At 53.6% G+C, this 13898-nt stretch overlaps 5 protein-coding genes across 5 annotated transcripts; 2 read left to right on the plus strand and 3 right to left on the minus strand.

Annotated features, from left to right (window-relative positions):
* Positions 1–257: 257 nt before the first annotated feature.
* COCMIDRAFT_80788 (uncharacterized protein) lies at positions 258–2774 on the plus strand (the record flags this gene model as incomplete). The annotated part of the gene is made up of 3 exons (XM_007684437.1): positions 258–563; positions 615–2452; positions 2513–2774. The coding sequence occupies 3 exons, from the start codon at positions 258–260 to the stop codon at positions 2772–2774; spliced, it is 2406 nt and encodes an 801-aa protein (XP_007682627.1).
* A 245-nt stretch (positions 2775–3019) lies between these two features.
* On the minus strand, positions 3020–6357 carry COCMIDRAFT_80736 (glycosyltransferase family 90 protein; the record flags this gene model as incomplete). The annotated part of the gene is made up of 5 exons (XM_007684438.1): positions 3020–5056; positions 5112–5267; positions 5319–5726; positions 5785–6247; positions 6329–6357. 5 exons carry the CDS (start codon positions 6355–6357, stop codon positions 3020–3022), a joined length of 3093 nt encoding a protein of 1030 aa, XP_007682628.1.
* Positions 6358–7346: 989 nt separating this feature from the next.
* COCMIDRAFT_80801 (uncharacterized protein) lies at positions 7347–8989 on the minus strand (the record flags this gene model as incomplete). Its single annotated transcript, XM_007684439.1, has 4 exons — positions 7347–8146; positions 8191–8415; positions 8477–8795; positions 8867–8989. The coding sequence occupies 4 exons, from the start codon at positions 8987–8989 to the stop codon at positions 7347–7349; spliced, it is 1467 nt and encodes a 488-aa protein (XP_007682629.1).
* Positions 8990–9983: 994 nt separating this feature from the next.
* COCMIDRAFT_80532 (uncharacterized protein) lies at positions 9984–11163 on the minus strand (the record flags this gene model as incomplete). Its single annotated transcript, XM_007684440.1, has 3 exons — positions 9984–10537; positions 10612–10930; positions 11101–11163. 3 exons carry the CDS (start codon positions 11161–11163, stop codon positions 9984–9986), a joined length of 936 nt encoding a protein of 311 aa, XP_007682630.1.
* Positions 11164–11494: 331 nt separating this feature from the next.
* Positions 11495–13718, plus strand: COCMIDRAFT_80628 (uncharacterized protein; the record flags this gene model as incomplete). The annotated part of the gene is made up of 2 exons (XM_007684441.1): positions 11495–11548; positions 11610–13718. The coding sequence occupies 2 exons, from the start codon at positions 11495–11497 to the stop codon at positions 13716–13718; spliced, it is 2163 nt and encodes a 720-aa protein (XP_007682631.1).
* Positions 13719–13898: the final 180 nt, after the last annotated feature.

Below are 13898 nucleotides of genomic sequence, written 5' to 3' on the forward strand. Positions count from 1 at the left end.
GTATGCGTGGGGGGAGCCGAGACAAAGCGTTTGGCCAGTGACGAGAAAGCGGTCGACAACGAACAAGGGTCAAACCAGGATCAGGAAAGCGCGAACGCGACTATCGATAGGGCCCGGCTTGGCAAACAGTGCAGGGGCCTGCCACACCGCAACACCAACGCATGCATACTTACACATCATCAGCCAGCGCTCATAACTCTGCCTCTTTCTCTCTTCCAAGTCTCGGTTGCGCGCATGTCTCTTTTGCGACTGCAAGCATGTCTCGTACTACCTCGGCTTCCTCTACGACCACCACGGCTACCACGACCAGCGGCCACGTGCGGACTGTATCCGTCAAAGCAAGCAATGTGAAACCGCAGCAATTGAACCCCATGCCAGCGTCTGATATCAGGCTCTTTGTGACCAATTTGCGATTGCTAGACTTTGATTTGCGAGACGACTGGCCGGATATTACTGTGCAAACATTCTCGGCCAAGAATGCGGATCAGCGGCAGAGAATCGCTGGAACCGAATGGGCCCTGTTCCGCTTATTTGAGATCTGGGATCCCAGCGAGACAGCGCAGGTATACTTGGACTGGTGGCGCATGTGGATTCTGCATCTGACATGATCACAGAAGCTACAACCGTTCTTTCCACCCCTCGAACCACTCCAGTCGCTGAACCTCCGCGCCGCGCTCTTCCGATGCTTGAACGAGTTGAAGAAGAATGGTGTACTTGGGAGAGAGTCTGTTCTCAGGAAGACGATGCTGGATGAGTGCAAGGGCGACAAGTTTTACGAGATCATTGCGATATTCTCAAATGTCACATTGAAGAAGGTGCTTGCAGCGCAGGACGGAGGTCGTCGGGATGAGGCGGTCGCAAGAAGGCTAGCGACGGCACCAATGCTTCCGATTGATCAGCAACAGTCACTACTCCCATTGGCGATTGCGCACCGTGCAGCATTAGTCAATGTGTTGAAGAAGAAGGAAGAAAAGAGGAGAAGATACATGGAGTTTGAAGCAATGCTGGATAAGAAGGCAGAGGATATCAATCGCCGTATACGAAAGTGCACAGATATTCCTCAGGCACAAAAGCCTGCTGTATCTCAGAAGGAGGCAGATGCTGTCAAGAGGCAGCTCAAAGACAACTGGATAGGCAATCAGAAGTGGCTCAATGTCATGCTCCATGGCGAGGAAACTCATACAGGAGATGCCTTCCTCAACACCCGGTTCGACAAGGTCTGGTACATGGTAGAGAAAGGACGAAAGCTTGAAGATGTCGCGCCAGAGACCGGACTGCTGGAGAACCTACAATCAAGAGTACACGAGCAGCAGGAGCGGTTGCAGAAATGGAAGGACTTCCATGAAGAGTTGCAGAACGATGCCTCTGGAAGAGAGAACCGGGTCAATTCAAGGCGTGTGGCGCCGATCAGGGAACTCAAGTTTGACGCCCATTCCCAATACCAGCTGCCGCCTTCGAAGCAGACAGTGGAGCAAACATCGATTAAACGGCCAGCAATGCGAGTGGAATATCGTGACATCTTGTCAGATATGGATGTGGAATTGGAACACGCCGGCAAGATTCGAGCAGGCCCTGTATCCACTATTCTACCGCGACGACGTACCTCGCCTGCAAAAGAAGTGAAAGAAGTAAAAGAAGTGCAATCACCGGTCCCGGTCCCGAAGAGAAAACCGACCCTGCCTGAGCCGGTACCTGCGTCGCCGACCAGCCCAGTGGTCCCGCCAAAACCCAAACATCTTGCCAGACCCAATTCTCTGCAGAAAGTACCTACGCTGCCGAAGCCGTCAGACCACGTGGCGGCGGTGTCTACACCGATTGATTCAGAGGCAACGCTGGTTGGCCAAGCTTCTGCGCTTCGTAGCTCACCACCAGCAGCTCGTCATGCCGGGTCGCCGATACGAAAGTCTCCACCACCTACACCACCTAAGAAGAGTGGAATACTCAAGGCCCAGAGCCCCAGAGCCACCGTAACTCTCACAGTCCAGCAAGCATCACCCTCGCCAAATGAGTGTGGCTCAAACCCACTATCAGACTACCCATCCAAACCCCCAGTCCCAACCTTTGAACCCCCTATCCTCGATCCCGAGGAAGCAATAGCGGACCAAATCATAAACTCAATCGGCAACGCTACCCCATCCCCCGTCAAAAAACCCCAACCCCGCATGTCCCTCTCCCTCCTCGAACGCACCCGCCTAACCATGTCCCACGCAAATCCCTCGGAACAAACCCTCGAATCCCCCATCCCCTTACCCTCCATGGCACCACCCCCTCTCCCCGCCACCCACGCCAACCCCGCTGCGGACCTCCTCGAGCGCACGCGTCTCAGCATGGTAGCATCGCAATCCCTACCCCGCCGCGCGCCCTCGGTGCCCCAGCGCAAACCCAGCAGCGGTGGCGGCCGCCAGAGTCTGTACCCTACAACCCAATTCGACACGCCGCCGCGGAACCGGCAGTCCTCTGCTGAGATGCTGCGCCATGGCACTGTGGAACTGGTGGATGCTGGAGAGGGAAGTCCCGGTCTGGAACGCACGCCTACGGAGCAGTTGTTTAGCGATGAAGTGGATTATGATCGTGTGTTCAAGTCGAGGCCGTTGATTGCAACGAGTCCGGTTTGGAGTCCAGGGGGTGCCGAGGATGATGATGATGATCCCGATGGTGTTACGGGGATTGATTTGAGGGATGTGGATCAGGATGATGATGAGGATGGAGAGGAAGGGGGTTATGGCGGTAGTTGGATGGATAGTCCTAGTCATAAGAGGAGGGTGAGGTGTTGACCGTGATATTGTTTGTTGATTGTTTGTTGGTATTGTAAGTAAGTTTTTATGAAATTTCTTTTTTTGCGGTAGAGTAGCAAGAGAGAAAAAAATAGACGTTGTGTGGATTTTGCAAAGTCTAGATGGGAAAAATGTAGAAAAGGGGAAATGAAAAGGAAGAAAACGCCGTGCAATGCTTTATCCATCCCCATTCCACTTCCAAAAAAGACGCCTTTATCACAACAAACGCCTGGTCAAGTTGCACTTTACAACTTTTGCATTTCCCTCTCTTCACTCCTCCGCCCCTTGTCCATTCGAAACCCCACCTCAGTCCTCGCATCATCCGTCAGCCTACCCCACTCAATCAAGAGGCGAAACATGTAAATCTCCATGTCCTCTTTCCTAAGCACCTTCTCCGTCCACACCTTGCCGTCTCGTGCAATCTTCTCGGCAGCCTTGATATGCCCCTCCATCATACGCTTGTTGCGTTCCTCGACGCCATAACCACCAAAGTACGCAAGGCTAGAAAACAAGTCGTGCAGACGAATGTCGACTGGGACAAAATGTTTCCAGGCGGTAAGACGACCCTCGTACCATTCGCGAAAGAGGGCGGCTTTGAAGACGACCGAGTTTGATTGGAGAAAGGGGATGAAGCGGGTTGAGAAGGCGGCGCCGTCTGTGTCGAAGAGATAGCGGTAGCGCCAGTGTTGCCGAAGCTCAATGGGGTCCGCAAATCCAAACTCGCGCGTCTGGTCGATGCAGTCTAGGCCGGCACAACGCGCAATTGGGCCAATCAGACGGACATCTGTCTTGGTCTCAAGAAGCCTCTTGATGTCGCTTGTGCGCTTGAGCATGTACTCGAAATGACCGCTGTGGTCAGTCTTTGGCAAGAGAATGGGCTCCCGTGAGGTTTCATTGTTCAAGAGATGTACAAGTCGCTGGCGAAGCATGCCTTTCCAAGTTCCGTACGTAGTCGCACCTTCGGTAGTTGTGCCGCGCCAGAAAAGGACATCCAACTTGTCTACAAAACGGGGGTCAGGAGACTTTTCGTCGAATCCGTACTTGTTCTTATCCGTGTAATACCGGGGCGATGGGTACCGAATGTCGACAAACCCGGGAGCACGGCTTTGGCTGAATATGGGCACAATATCGTGAGTGCCCATCAGGTTTGACGGGCTAAGGTGCATGCCATGGAGATTGGCAAGATCAGGCTGGTGGCAGGGATCAGCTGACAGAGTCCAATTGGATACAAAAGCACCAAGAGAATGGTCCTGTGTGCAGGTATGACAAAATGTTTTCGTGTTCCAATGGCGCTCTTTCCGGGCTCGTGAGTCGGGCGGACAGGCAATGGAGCCATACGTTTCGAATACAGGCTTTGTTTGAACGTTTTCGAAAAAGTGTGGATCGGTCCTAACGCGGTCGATGTGTAGCCATTTATCTGCGCGGTCCGCACTGAAGCCTTTGGCTGAGCGGGTCGAATCAGACACAGGGTAAGGCTGTGGATTATCCAGCGCGTCCTGCAGTCGCTCATGGGGAACCGCCACGCGACTCTCATCCTGTAGGTTTATGGCCAGGTCCATATCTGGAAGAAACTCGGCAAACTTCTGGATCATGGCGGCCACACTGTCCATTGTCTCTCGATGGGCTTCTTCAACATTTTCAAAAACCTCTGCGTTTCCATCTCGTATGCGGATCCCACCCACGGCTTGGCGGGTGGCCAAGACAGTCGCCGTGCGCAACCGCAAGTCGTCAGGGTTGAAGGAGGAAAAGGGCGCCAAGTCTTGCTCGATGTTGTCGTAGTCATCAATGACGATTGAATTGCGGCTGACGGCAAAATTGTACCACTTGTCGAAATTGGGCGGTGGGTCACGATTATAGCGTTGGCGGTAATGTACTACAGCCTCGGCCAATGAGTTACTCCGATGTGCTTGCGAAGCCCACTTGTCATGTTGCACGGAAGCTATGTCGATTAGAGTAGTGATGGGGTGTTCGAGCAGAGGACCTTGTCGGCGGTATATGACGACGCCTATGGAGAAGGCGATGAGGAGGACAATAAATGTGGCTGATTGGTTTCTACCAAGCCGAAATGGGACCTTTGACCGAATGCGGGTTTCGATGTTGGTATCTGTTAGGAGATGAATGATGAGTGCAATGGTAAGCAACGTAAAACACAAGACTAGTCCAACCGTGGACTTTGGTGGAAACGAATAGGACACGCCGGTCCCCAGTGCACGAAGAACGCCAATATATGCAGAAGAAAATGCAACAGTGAGCACCGAGCTCATAACGCCATACAATCGAGCCTGTGTGAGGTGAGCGGGGATTCACAGTGTGGGGAAAGGAGGGATGACGACGTACAGATTTTACAAAACATAACGTCGTAAAGGGTATCATCAACGATAAACGGAAAAGACCAAGGAGATAGTCGGAAGAAAACGAAAGCATCCACTCGCGATGCTCGGGCATTGCGGGGTAGATGATAATGCCGGCGACAACAAGAACTAGGGAGGAGGCCTGGTATGGTTAGCAAATGGGGTAGGTGGAGAGTTGCCAGACACGGCCTACAATAAAAGTCATTCCGACCAGGACATTGTTGGAGGTGCCGTCTTGGAGGAGGATAGACCAGTCGTCGGGCTCCGAGACGCCATCGTCGACTAGGCGGTAGAGTACCTGAAGGATCAGGCAGTCAAGCAAGAAGCCGACGAACTGCAGGGAAGGAACGGCCGTGGCATCGGAGTTTGCAATGGGGCAGATGTATGAGGAGCGCAGGGTAGTCGACTTGATGCTGACGAGGAAGGTACTAATGGCGAGCAGGAGCGAGGGAATGATGTAGCGCGTAGAGCCATTGAAGACGAAGCTAAAGACGCGGTCGAGGGGTGAGCGCATGCGGGTGTCAGCACTCCAGGCGGGGTACTGGCGCTGGCTGGGATGGCGCAGGCTGTGGTAGAGAGCGACGACGAGGGGGAGAAATGCCTGGGCTGGTTTAGTATGGGGGGGGGGGAGTGGGGAGGAGACGGGAGGAGATGCGCACCAAAGGAGAAGGGCCGGTGCACTCGACGTGCGTGGTGACGCGGTAGAAGATGGCGATGCGACCGCATATGGCGAACAGCAGCACAGCCAGCAGAGCGCCAACAGCCCTCAGGCCCCATGGTCTGCGGGGGGCATGGAGTCCGGCCTCTGTCCAGATCTCCTCGCCAGGGTGTCTGGACTGGACGTTGTTGAGGGCGAATGCGACATAGGTGGTGGTTGACAGGGGCTGATGCTGATGCTGGTGGTGAGGGTGAGGGTGAGGGTGAGGGTGAGGGTGAGGGTGAGGGTGAGGGTGAGGATGGTGATGATGAGGGCGGCGGCGGGAGGACCAGGCTTCGACGGCGACGAGGGCAAGGCCGGTGAGAAGCAGGACGAGGGCGGTGGTGTGCAGCGGCTTGTCGAGGGCAAAGGAGTAGTCGACGGGGGCTGGGGTGGTCAGGTAGGCGGATGCTAGGACGAGGCCGCTGTGGTGTCTGTCAGTATGCGTGCATGTGGGTAGTCGAGTAGTGTGTAGTCGAGGGCAGAGAGGCATGCGTCGCGCTTACCACGGGAAGAAGAGGGCCCTCCTGTCCATGACGACGGCATTCTTCGTGCTGGCTTGGGGCGAGGATTGCGATGCGACGCAGAGGGCGTGGGCGAAGGGAGAATTGGAGGTTTGGAGACTTGTGCCTGTCAGTCAGTCTTGGTCTCACCCTCTGCCTCTCGCTCTCGCTCTCTTGTCAGGCACACGCACACGCACGGCTGCTCGGCACCTGCATGCCCGTGCCCGCTGCCCCGGGCTCGTCCTACGCAGTAAGTGCACGCAGTAGTGTACACGCAGTACACGCAGTATACGAACCATACGTTCCCCCAATACGCAGCTGTCCAGCTCCACTACCACGCTGTTTTACCATTGGCATCCACACACACACACACACGGACACGCATCGATTCGTCGCCCCGTCTTTTGTCGCTGGCCATGACGACAACCCGCGGCCCAAGGCATGCGCATCCACCTCTCCGTCTTCACCCTCGCACCCGCATGCATGCGAACAAAGACGGCCAACCCGGCCGCTGCTGACAGGCTCTAAATTGAGGCTATGCTTCCCTTGCACCAAACCAACCCATTGTCACATAGCCATAGCTGCAGGAATGGCATACGCGCCAGCCTCACGCAGCCGTCGCCGCCAATGCCATCATGGCTGCCGTGAGTGCCATGATGGTGCTGCTGTGGGTAGTGTACTTACTGTACGCGGGGCCGCCTAGTGGTTGCGGGGCCGCCTAGTGGTTGCGGGGCCGCGCTGCCTTTGAGGCGCTGCAACTGTCCCTTCGATCCTCCATTCTCACCCCTCAACCCTCAACCCCCAACCCTCAGTCCTCGGCCACCCCTGGTCCCGTCATGTCAGCAAACATTGGCATCATTCTGACCCGTTCCACGCAGTCATGACTCCATTGTTTCATCGTGATATGTGCTACTCTACTATAAACACCCTTCTCAACTCACTCCCGCGACCTGTTCACACCCCTGTCAATTTCCCATTATGCACAGCCACCACAGCTCCCAGCACCCACCATCTAAACCACCTATGACTTCGTCTCGCCGTCAACGTGCTCGGTATGGTCCGGCGACACGGCCTTGTCACCGTGCACAATTTGGTTCTCTGGATCATTGGCATGCGCGTTGGTGATGCCAATCTCGGTTGTCGAGAACGAGTCGACGACCTTGGTGTACGCCGGCACGAAGTTGACGCAGATAGCATACGTCGATGCGGCAACGAAAAATGCCAGCGGTACCGTCATGGCAGTTGCAGTCGGCGCATACCCGTCAAGCGGCCTCGGCTTGCCCAGGGAGTCGCTGGCTGCAAAGAGTAGAGGCGGCACCACCGCACCGCCAGCAACACCCCCGACAATGAAGCCCGATCCTCGTTTTGAATACTTGCCCAGTCCACGCATGCCCAGCGCCACAATCGTCGGGAAAATGATGCTCTCGAAGAAGAGCACGACGTACAGCATGCTCATGCCCGTGTCGCCTCGCTCCGTAATGGCGGGAATAATGAAGATGATGCACATGGTCATAAAGGTGAGAAACACCCACCGCGGCTTCGTCACCTTCATGATTGCGCTGCCTGCAAATCGACCAGCCGTAAAGCATCCTTGCGCGCCCGCCAGAAATCGTGATGCTGTAGCATTGGTTGTCACTCTTCCATTCTTCACGCGCGTTTCAGTAACGTAGTTGATGAATGAGCCCGCAATGGCAACCTGTGCGCCAGTGTAGCAGAATTGAGCAAACGTCGCGTGGAAGAGACGGTACTGCTTGCGGAACGGCTCGACGTCTGAACCAGCATTCGCACTCTCAGCCTGGAAGGCCATGTCGGCATCTGTTTCTTATTAGCCATCAACTCCAATCTGCACCTCATGCTAAGCCTACCGGTAATCTCTGGAATGTCGGTAAAGTAATACACGACTGCCAGTGCAAAGACAAAGCATGCAATGCCCAGATATGTCCATTGCACGTTCTCCAATGACTTTTTGTCCGTTCCTACGTTGTCGAAAAAGACATACGAGGCCAGTACGGGCGCAACGACGGTTCCAATGCCGTTGAATGCTTGCGCAACGTTGATTCTGATTTCCGAGTACTTTGGCGGTCCACAAACTACAAGACGTCAGTACATCTTCCATTTGCCACTACATCACATCCCGCAAAAAAAACATACCTGCAAGATACGGATTCGCCGCCGTCTCCAACGATCCAAGTCCATTTCCAATCACAAAAGTGGCTGCACAAAAACCGCCAAACGAGCGATACACCAAGCACGGCCATGCAAGCAGAGCTCCGATGCCAAACAGCGTCAGACCCCAGATGAACGTAGCTTTGTAACCCCAGTGTCGCAAGATCCAATTCGCATGTCCCAGCGACGCCAGCGGATACGCACCAAAGTAGGCAGCTTGCAGTCCCGACGAGCGCGACCGCGTGATTCCCAGTGTGGTTTGAAAGTGCTTGTTCAGCGTATCAATGAGACCATATGAGAAGCCCTAGTAGAACCAACTCGTCAATACTCATCACCGCGTTTCGCACAATTTTTTTTTTAAAAAAAAAGACTTACCCATAGAAAAAACAAAATTGTAACAAGACACAACGGCCCAATACTCTCCCTCAGCGTAAGCTCTGCCGCACGCGTGCGCTGATCATCGCGATTCCGTAGTCGGGGGTGTCTGAGGAAGCCCATGATGTAGCCCCGCCGTTTACGATAGGTTTACCTTAAGTAAACTTGTATATATATATATATATATATATGTAACTATCTTTCTACTCTTATACTTCACAATCTCTCAGTACGAGAAAAAAAAAGAATGGAGAAAAATGAAGAGAGAGAGAAAGAGAGAAAGAGAGGGAAGGGAAAGTAAAAGAAGAAACCCTTCGATCCCCCGGATCAAAAAGAAGTGATAAACGCTGCAGGGTCCCCCTCCCCCCCTTCCCCTCCTCTCCTCATGTACCACCACCACCACCGAGAAACCACGCGCGGCAGAATTGTCGGGAAACCCCCCCTCCTCAAACCTACCAAGCCAAGAAAGAACACCACCGAAGCAAGCTATTCGCCAATCCCACCTCAAGAGACCCCCCTCCCCCCCCTGCCCAAGCAACGCCCAAAGTGCCAAAAACGTAAACGCCCGAGGAAAGAAAGCTGGGGTAAGTCTGGGGATCGCGGCGCTAAACACCCCTTGGCGCCGTTTGATGACGTTTGTGGGGGATGCAACTACGCCGATGCTAACATGGCCCCCATGCAGCTTCTCGGTCGAATAGCGACCGAAATGCGGGCGCAGGAGAGGGGGCTGGGTGGACATGGTGCAGGGTAGCGGTAAGAAAGAAGGTTTCTTCTTTTTCTTCTTTTTTCTTTGGGACAATGGTGCATGTGGGTAGCGTTGCGTGAGGGGTGGGGTGGGGTTGGGTTGGGTTTGGGGAAAAAAAAAGCTCCGATGGGGCGGTAGGTTCGTCGAGGGGGGAGGAGGGACGGGTGAAGGGGTGGGTGGAGGGGGGGTCTTTTACGAGGGATACGAGGGGGGGGGGGTCACATGATGGATAATGTGTTTGACGGACGACGTGTGAAGAAACGGGGGTTTGGAGAAGGAGGAGGAGAAGAAGAAGAAGTGTAGGTAGTGATAGTAGTATGTATGGAGTTTGAATAATGTATATGCTAGTATGTATGAGAGAGTTGATGTCATCTACTCTTTATTCTTAAAATCCAACCCACTCTCCTTTCGCACCGCACCGTATACACTCGGTATATCGCCCTTATCCCCCAACTCGCTCTTCACAACATCCAGGCGTGCCTGCGCAAGCGCTAGCATCTTCATGCTGTCGGCGGCACCGCTACTCTGCGCAATCGCCATAGCGTGGCGCGCATCTTTTCGTGCGAGATCCACGTGGAACAGCGGTTCCTCGCGCTGGTAGTAGTCGCCGGCGAGCATGCGCTGCGAGTAGGCCGTGTAAGGGCCAGGGAACAAGGCGGAGATAAACGTATGCAGGTTATCGACGCCAAGCCCGGACTTTTCAGCCAGAACGTGGCCTTCGGAGAGCTGCGAGACCATGTTGAGGATAAAGGTGTTGCCGATCACTTTCAGAAGCGTGGCGTTGCCGGCGGGTTGGGACGAGTAGTCGATGGTGGTGCGGCCCATTACGCCTGTGGTGTAGGGAGTTACCTTGTCACACGCGGGCTTCTTGCCCGCTACGACGCAGATTAGCTGCCCGTTATCTGCCATGGCTGGGGCGCCAAAGACTTGGGCGCGAGATGATTGTTAGTCCGGATCTCGGTGGAGTGGTTGGTCTTGGTACGCTCATGGGCTTACGTACCAGGCATGCCGACGAATTCTCCGCCGTTTTCGCTGATGCGATGCTCCAGACTGTTGGTTGTGTCTGGGTGCACTGTTGAGCAGTCTACAATGACTTTGCCTTTTACATCTTCTTGCAGGATGGCATCCACCGTCGTGTTGATTGCGGCATCATCGCCAAGACACATAAAGATAATATCGGCAGTCTTGACGACATCGCTGACATTGTTGACGACTTTGGTTTTGGAAGTGCCGAGCTTCTGCGAGAGGTCCTCGGCGCGGGCTTTGGTACGGTTGTAGAGAATCAGAGGCTTGTCAAGGTCACCTTTCTCCACGAGGTTCTTGCACCTGGCCGTGGGCGTTTAGTTAGTATATTTTCAACAACTCAGCAGTCACCATGGCTTCACCACTCCTGGACATTTAACAGCAAAACCTATGATGGCGCCAAGAATCTTCAACTAAGGACGTCAACTTACATGCCCTGTACTGATTAGTGACATTGTGAATAAACGTAGTCGGCTAGACTTGCCCTGCCCATGTTGCCGAGGCCAATCCAAGCGAGTTGCGGGGCCATATTTTTTCTAGAATGCTTCGGAGCAGACGTGAGATGTGTTTAATTTTTTGGAATAAGACGCGGATTCGATACTATTTGAAGATCCTCGATGTGTGCTGCACAGTTATCGTGTCGTCGTCATGGTGTTCATGGGCCGTCGATTGCCGGGGTTAGAGCCAACGGGCCGATGTCGGTTGCGAGCAAATGACGTGCAACTGCCGTTACTATCAAAGTTTAGGGTGGGCGCAAATATTCACGCATGTCGCGGAGTCATACATTTCGACTTTAAGCCCTCAACGACTTAATACCATTGGATCTTGGTGTTTAGACTGACTGGACGGAGGGATGAAGCATGTTCATCTGGAGAAAAGCCCCCGCGAGGGGCTTGGGGAAGGCTACGCAGAATGTGCGTGTCGAAATTTTGAGCGAATTTGAATAATTGCGCGCCGTTACTAACAACACAACAGCTTCCCAAATGCGATGACAAGACTAAGATACTGGAAAAACGCCAACACGCATACCTTTCGACCTCTACCATCTATATCCGCAAATCCTCGAGCTCTGCGAAAGAGCGCCAACGCGCAGAACGCCAGCAGCTCACCCGCCTGCTGAAAGAGTCGCCAGGAAAACGCGATGCACGCAACTTTCTTAAGCAATTCGACGCACCCAAGAAGAGTAAGGCTGATACTGCCGCTCAAGCCAAGCAAAATGTTAGTGCGAACAAACATCCCGAATTAGGGACATTACGGACAGGCGTTAACTTGGGTGACTTGTATAAGCCGATCGTCTTTACACGCGAACCACTCCCCGAAGAGCAGTACCAGGCTGGAGACAAAGATGAGCCAGTGCACTTGGCGTTGGTCAAGCTCCGGCAACCTCAGACGCTCGATGACCGCGTACTAGGCGATATAGCATTAACATTGAGCCAAATGGCTCAGCTTGGTTTCAGCGTGGCAGTGGTACTAGACTGCGACGAGGACATGGGCCCATTCACCACAAACATCCAATCCGACTATGTCAACATGGTCCGAGAACAAGCATTGCGCATGGTTGCCGCACTGGAGGACTACAATGAGCCTGGCGCATTACTCGTTGAGGACGCCCTGGGCTGCTCCCCATTAACAAACAACATGCCCAGTACTGTTCAAGCCCATGGAAAAGTACAAGTACAACACAACTACCTACTCTTTCCGCCCATCGACGAAGGTGTCATCCCTGTGATCACGCCTTTTGCATACGACACGAATCTGAAGAAGGTCAGAGTCCAAGCAGACGATGTGTTGCTTGCGTTGATCCGCGAGTTTTCTGGTATCGCCAGCTATGCCAATGCCAGTGACTCACAAGACGCTACAGAAAAGAAGACAGCAGATATTGCTGATAAGCCTGTCTTGGATCGGGTCATCATTCTGGATCCCCTAGGAGGTATTCCATCTGAGAAACGTGCAGATGGCGCACATGTCTTTGTTAATCTTGAAGCTGAATACAACGACATCAAGCAGGAACTACAGCAGCTTTCGCTGATGAACGAAACGCGTAGTGACAGGGCGATCACATCACTTGGCAGTGGTAATCCATTCTCCAAGTTTGTTGAACAACAGGTGGTAGCACCGCCAGGCACAACGAACGATCAATTGGGTGGCTCAGCTCCTATGCGTCATCTGAAAAACCTCGAGGTTGTTCAACGCGGCCTGAAGCTGCTACCCCCATCCTCATCTGGACTAATTCTTACCCCATTCGAGGCTGCACGCAAGGCCTTACCTGACGATGCACGAACAACACCTTCGAAAAACCCTCTACTGCACAATGTCTTGACCGACAAGCCCATGACTTCTTCATCGCTACCAACATCGCCCACGTCCAAGTTTCTAGGATCTGCCGCCCCGAACCCAGCTACATTCTTCAAAAAAGGCATTCCACTTACCATGATACCCGACCCACGGATTCATGGGCCCTGGCAGCCGCCCTCCGCTGCAAATCCGAGCATCGACCTGGCAAACGACCCGCGTATCAACTTTCCCAAGTTGGTTGATCTCATCGATGACTCTTTCCGAAGAAAACTTCACCCGCAAAACTACCTTGACCGCATCCGTGGTCGCGTCGCTGGCATCATCATAGCAGGTGACTACGAAGGTGGTGCAATCTGTACATGGGAGACGCCCAGGTCCCTCCAGGGACTCGATCTACCTCCTTCCTCTTCTCACGACTCACCATACTGGATCCCATATCTCGACAAGTTTGCCGTTCTGACATCATCTCAAGGTTCAGGCGGCGTCTCGGATATCGTCTGGGCTGCACTTACACGCACGTGTTTCCCCGAGGGTGTTGTATGGAGGAGCAGGACTAGCAATCCAGTTAACAAGTGGTACCAGGAAAGGAGCAAGGGTATGTGGAATCTACCTGGCGGTCAATGGACTATGTTCTGGACCACGCAGGGAGTGGAGGAAGAATGGACTGCTGAGAAATGGGGTAGTGTGGAGGCGGAGAAGAGGATGCGGATGAGGCGGTGGGATGCATATGTTGATGTTTGTAGTGGGATTGAGCCAAGTTGGGCAGACGGTATTCAAAGGGCAGACTAAAAGTAGTGGTTGCAATAAACATCCGCGAAATCTTTTTCGTCCTTTATCCCACCAACTGTCCAAGCGCAGTGGGAAAAAAAAGTACCACCCATCTTCTAATCTCACAACCAACAACCAAAAAAAAGCCAGTCAACTCAATCCCAAAATTTGCAGTCGCCCCCTTTTTCAGAATCTCCCCCC

Source organism: Bipolaris oryzae (assembly GCF_000523455.1).
Source record: "Bipolaris oryzae ATCC 44560 unplaced genomic scaffold scaffold_2, whole genome shotgun sequence".
Lineage (NCBI taxonomy): Eukaryota > Fungi > Ascomycota > Dothideomycetes > Pleosporales > Pleosporaceae > Bipolaris > Bipolaris oryzae.